Source organism: Cicer arietinum, chromosome 5 (assembly GCF_000331145.2).
Source record: "Cicer arietinum cultivar CDC Frontier isolate Library 1 chromosome 5, Cicar.CDCFrontier_v2.0, whole genome shotgun sequence".
Taxonomy (NCBI): Eukaryota; Viridiplantae; Streptophyta; class Magnoliopsida; order Fabales; family Fabaceae; genus Cicer; species Cicer arietinum.
In genome coordinates, this window is record NC_021164.2 from 72,795,461 (window position 1) to 72,801,737 (window position 6,277).

General features: G+C 26.2%; 1 protein-coding gene across 1 annotated transcript in view; it reads right to left on the reverse strand.

Annotated features, from left to right (window-relative positions):
- LOC101509316 (F-box protein GID2) overlaps nt 1-818 on the reverse strand; it is a 1,354-nt gene extending 536 nt beyond the window's left edge. Inside the window, exon 1 of the mRNA XM_073369266.1 lies at nt 3-818. Within this exon, the coding sequence (XP_073225367.1) occupies nt 3-457 (455 nt within the window). The 5' untranslated portion in view covers nt 458-818. The remainder of the gene's footprint in view (nt 1-2) is intronic.
- Between the last annotated feature and the right edge of the window lie 5,459 nt (nt 819-6,277).

Sequence of the window (6,277 nt, forward strand, 5' to 3'; positions counted from 1 at the left end):
TCCCTAAACGAGGTAATGGTTTGGACCGAATCACCTGTGGTATGGGACCCCAAGAAGATGAAGACGAGGAACATGTTGTTGATGTTTGAGGCTTTGAAAGAGGCAAAAGATAAAGTGAATGAAGACGACGAAACCCACCAAGAGCAAGAACAACGGATCGTAGTTGTTGTTCACCGCATCCAGTGTTTGCCCACTGTTTTGTACAGATCAACTCCCAAAGTCTTTCATCTTCTGCTGTTTTGTGCCACTGTTTGTTCACACAACCAGACATAGCTAAAGTTTTTGCATCAACGTGTTTCAGAACTTCGAACAGCATGTTTTCGTCGAAACTCGCTAGCCCGCGATTCTTCTCACAAACCCCATCAATTTCTTCGCAGTTTTCATCGTTGGGTTCTGACTCCTTCACTCTTTTCATTTTTCTGTCTTCGTTCGTTGCCGATGAAAGTGAACGCTTCATTTCTGAATTGGAATTGGAACGCTTCACCCTTTTCTTTTCCTTGCAACGAAAAAGTTGGAATCTTGGTGAAAGGAGAAGAAGGGGGTGTGAAAAGAACAAAGAGGTGTTGTTCTGATTTACTGTTAGAGAAAGAGAAATAAGGGTTAATAATAAATTAAGAGAAGGGTGAGGATAACGGTAACGGAATTGGGTCAGTGATGAAGGATAGAGAGATTACTGATGAATGAATGTTTAAAGGATAGATAATGGGGCAGGTGAAGTAAAGGTTAAGGTTAGGGGGGTGCACCTGTTTTTGATGGTTTACGAACACGACAAACAGAGAAATGAATGCGGTTCGATTCTTTTTTCATCATTGATTGACGATTTTGTCCTTATCCTTCTGGCATTGTGTTTATGTTCTTATTCGTTTTTTCAAACGTGGGTATATCTCTCGTCATATATGTTGTGTGAAATTCGGTCAAATTTAAAATATAATATATAATTATTGATATTCGTTAATAAAATTAAACTCTGAACATTTAATCCTATCTTTGCTATCGGAAATGGGAATGATCGGTAATGGGATGTTTAGTGTAGTAGTAATAATTTCCACCGTCACCATTCACCAAGTGGTGCTTGTCCTTACTCCACTCTCAAACATAATAATAAACAATTTTGCTTTAATAACCAGCTCACACTTCATATTGAAAATGAAGAATAGCCAGCTATACATAAACCCTAGAATCAAAGGACCCTAGAAACCACATAAAAAATATTTGTGGATAAGGTGTTATTTTTAGTTTAACAAAATGACGTTTAAGAAGGTAAATTATAGTCCATCAAAGTTAATACTTTAATTTTTATTTAAAATTACGATTTCGTAATTGTTAATGATATTTTGGTTATGATAACGAGTGATAAAATATTTTTATAAAATATTATTCAACGATAATAAAACACAAGTTTATAATCTAGATTAATCAGAAACGAAAGTTAATTTAATATAAAAAAATTTAATAACAAAGTGATTAATTTGACAAAAGAAAAATTAATTTGACACAAATAAAAAGATAAAGAATTTGTTTGAAATTTTAATTGAAGTATTTGTGTTATAATTTTACGTTGATGCTTTTTTTTTCTACAGTCAGTGTGTAAGTTTTGTCATAGGCTCGTTAAAAAAAAATATTTGGGTAAAGTACATTATTGTATTTTATTTTCTTGTCAATATATTAAAACAGTTATTTTTAATATTATTCATGTTGTGCTAAATTGGATATTCATACAACTTTCATATTATAAGTACTATGATTTTATTCATTCATTTAAATTAAAATAATATATTAAAAAATATAATATAAATTTGTTAAAATAAAATAAAAATATACAAATAAATTCACAATACCTAAATAAATAATAGAAAATAGAAAATATCTATGGATTAATAAAATTAAAGTAATCAAAATATTTATATTTTCATATCGATAACATTAATCACACTGAAATTATTAATTGAATCTTAATAGTAACTTAATAAATTTGAATTTTATTCGCAACATCAATATAGATTTTTGAAGTGTTAGGCGTTTGAACCCCCACCACTCTGGAAGTCTTTAAAAGGGGTTTAGATAAAAGGGGTTTACTCAAAGTTTTAACACAAAACCCGTGAAATTTAGCATTTTTACCGGAATATAAGATATCTTGTTAGATGTATAAAACAATTAATTTAATCTTTTTATCTAAATGATGATTAAAATTTTCCTTAAAAAATAATTATTAAAATGAATATAAATCATATATTAATTAATCAACTATAATATTTTAAAATTACTAATAACTCTACATTTTGTTTTTATTTGAATGATTTTCATTCTAGTAATTTAAAGTTTGATTAAAATGTAAATAAAATCTGATTAAAAAAATATTTCAATTATGATTTGAAGTCACCAAACGATTTTTCTTTTATTAAAGTTCATTAACAACTTAAATTCTATCGTTTGATTACTCATAATTTATTTGATCACTAGAAGAGTTCAAAAAATCATCATTGGAACAAAAACGACTACATGGACTGAATTCACATGATCTGACTATTGAGCTATGCATCAAATCCTAGAACATAATCAGAGTGGTGGGGTTCAATTTTTTTATAATATAATATAATGAAAGTAATTTTTTTGGTTAAATATATTTTTAATCAATATAAAATTATGACATTTCAAGTTTAATTCCTACAAAATTTTATTCATTTTTAATCTCTATTTTGATTTTATAAGGACTAAAAGTATCAATTTCTTACAGAAAATTTTTAAAAATAGAAATTAAAAGTAAGTAAAAAAAATTTATAAACTAAAAAATTGAGATTTTTCATATAGACTAAAAACAAATTTAAAATTTCATACATTTAAAATTTAGTTTTTTTTAATTATAAATTCAATTTTTAAAATTGAAATAAACCTTTAAAATATTTTAGATGATCATTTAAATTTATATCTACTTTAATTATTATTATTATTCCCTCTTCCATTTATATATATTAATTATTATTATTATTCTCTCTCCCATATATATATATATATATATATATATATATATATATATATATTAATCTAGACTAGGTAGAAAGTGAATAATAATAACCGTAAGGCGGCATAAGTGGTGAGGATGAGTTCTAGGTTGGTAATGGTAATTACGTACTCCTACCATACATATACATAACATTGCATGCGAAGGCTTTGATAATGGTTTGGTTTGTTAATCGGTAAAAAATTGGACGCAATATTTGCTAAATCTCTCTTAAAAACTATTTATTTTGCATATCCTCACCCGTATTAACTTATTAACGGCGGACACGATTTATTTTTATATAGTATATAAATATGATTTTCTATATAGTTCTTAAAAAAATGAATAGTTCATTACTTATTTATTTTGATGAATAAGAGGGATTAGAGAAAAATGAAACCACGCTAAAATCAAAAATCAAATGAGAGGTAAAAATTTAATTTTAATCGTATAAGAATATATAGGGATAGTGAGGGTCATAAACGACTCATAAAATATGAATTGAAAAAATATTAACATTCATATTTGAATCCATCTCAAATAAGCCACATATCATAAAACTAAACTTCAATTTACGAGATTCACAATAAAACTAACTTAAAAATCAATTGCATTAATAGGAGTAAAATATACTACAATTAGAGAGGTAAAATTAGACTTGACATATTTTACCTCTATAAAGGATAATGGGGTGGGGTGTCAATAAATGACAATTTCTAGTGTGTGATCCAAAGACCATAAATCTATTTATAAAACCTAAATTATAGTTAATAATTGTTAATTCTATTTTAGCCCATCACAAAAATAGAACTATTTATTAATCTCTAAATATTAAATGTTCACATCACAATAGACACGTACAAGTCCATATTATCTCAACCTTAGTTACATCCCCCTCATGCTTTATCAAAAGCCTTCGATATTCATTCAGATTGACCAATCCAGTGTTAGATATAGTTAGATTCAGTTAGATATAATTTAAGTAGTTAGAAGATAGTTATGGTTAAATGGTGGTGCAAATAGTCAAAAACAACATTTAAATTTGAATCAATTTTGACTAATAAGGATAAACATGTTAAAGCCAAATTCTCAATTTGTTATGTGTTGTTCATTATTTCTCAACTTTATTGTATAATATTTGAATATTCAAGATTGAAGCTGATATGATTCTTTTGAAAGTTTCATTGTTCATTAACCTTTATCTTCTTTAGTGACATATTTCACTGTAATTTCATTCTTTTTAATAATTGTTGTCTTTCTCTTTATGCTTATACTCTATGGTAGTAAATCAATTATCATTCTCTTTGTTCTTCTACTTTATGGTAGTTAATGTTATCTTTGTGCTTCCATTCTACCAAGGTTAAATTTTTGTTAGCCAAATTTGACATTTGAAGACTCAATATTGAGATTCTTCATTCTATATGGAGTGAGTGTCGTTGAGACACCGGAAGATTTTCAACTTAGCTCAAAGTATGCAGAAGACTTCGATGAGAGTTATGCACCTCGACCACTATCATTTTCTACATCAATTTTCTTATTTAACCAATGTGATTACAATTTGTATTCCTTTTCTTGTAATTTTCTTTCATTGGTTACATTGTATCGTCTTTTTTCTTGTATTGTATTATTCTTTTCAAGTTGAAAATGTTATTACAGACTTCCAACTTGCGAAGGCTCTTAGATATGGTTAGATTCATTTATATATGCTTTAAGGTAATTAGAAGTTAGTTATGGTTAAATGAAATTTTGTTAGGTTAGTTACATTAAAAACACTATAGAAAGTGTATCATACTCTAATTGTATCATAATTCTTCAAAATATAATTTCAAATTTTATATTTCTCTTTAACTATTTCCCTCTTTCTTATATTCAACCACGATTCTCTATATTTAGAGGTTTATTTGAGAAATTTAAAGGAGTGTGTAAAGAAACCACTCAACGAGATAATTTTTCATTGGACTTAACCCTTAAGTGCCATATATACCACTATTAATAGTTATTTTATATAAAGTAAATATTAGATTAAAGATCTAAAAATTGACCCGTTAAAAATAAAAACTTTAAAATTAATTTACTAAAATACAACGTAATTTAACGATCATTTGACTTGTAATAAAACTTCAAAATTTATGGAATATATAATGATAAAGTAGATTAATGACTGCAAAAAAGCAATTGAGATGATAAAAATAAAAAACAAAAAGAAACTTAAAAGAGTAATATATCTTTTAAAAGTAATTGAAAGACAATTTACTCCATCCATCATGAAGTGTCTTTATCTTGGGTTAAGCAGGACTGACTATGTGGTACCCTATATTAGTGGAAAATTTTGTGAATTATAAAAAATTTATTTATTAACTTTAAAGTAAAGTTGGACTAAAGAGAGACAATAAACAATAAAGTTGGACTAAAGAAAGACAATAAACAATAAAGTTGGACAAATTTTCTTCTTGTTATTCAATGGAAATTCATGTAAATTTATATACCAGTTCTCTAACCAGTATGCATAGATGTGATCACATGTGGCGATTCAATATATTTAGCTAGAAGTTGTACCATAATTTAGGAATCTATAACAACAAACCAGAAATGAAAATTCTCTCTAAAGAAGTTGAATAGCACATAATTAGGAGTGATAATATATTAGAATTAGGAGTGATAATAAATTAGATTTAGATTTTAAAAATACTGATTTTAAATTGTTAAAAAATTTAAGGTTTAAATATAGCACGTGATCTTTCATAAATTTCTTTAGGTTTAAATTTAATATTTATGAAGGTATATGTTATGATATACTAGCATATTTAAAGTCTATTTCATATTACCATTTTTAAATTAGTAGTCAAATTTATTCATAAATAAATTAACAAGTTAACCGATAAGTGAAATTAAGTATTTTTTTAGTTTTAAAATAACATTTTAACTAATTTGACTTTATATGATATCATATTTATTTAAATAGACTGGTTTGATAAATCTAAATAAAATTATTTATTTATTTAGTGGTATTAAAAGACTTTTTTTTATAGTATGTTAACTTGATATTTTTTACATTTATGAATAAACAGACTTCTAAAAAAACTTTGACCAAATTAAAAAATAAATAAATAAATAATAAAGAAACTAACCTAACCTAAACTTGTAGAGACTAAACAAAAAACGCGGTGATTTATTCCCACCTATACACAACCAACCAACAAACAATCCTGCCTTACTCATACTTCTTCTTTTTTTTTTTTTTTTTTTGGCCAAAAGCTCGTTTTTTTTTGATTTTTTTTT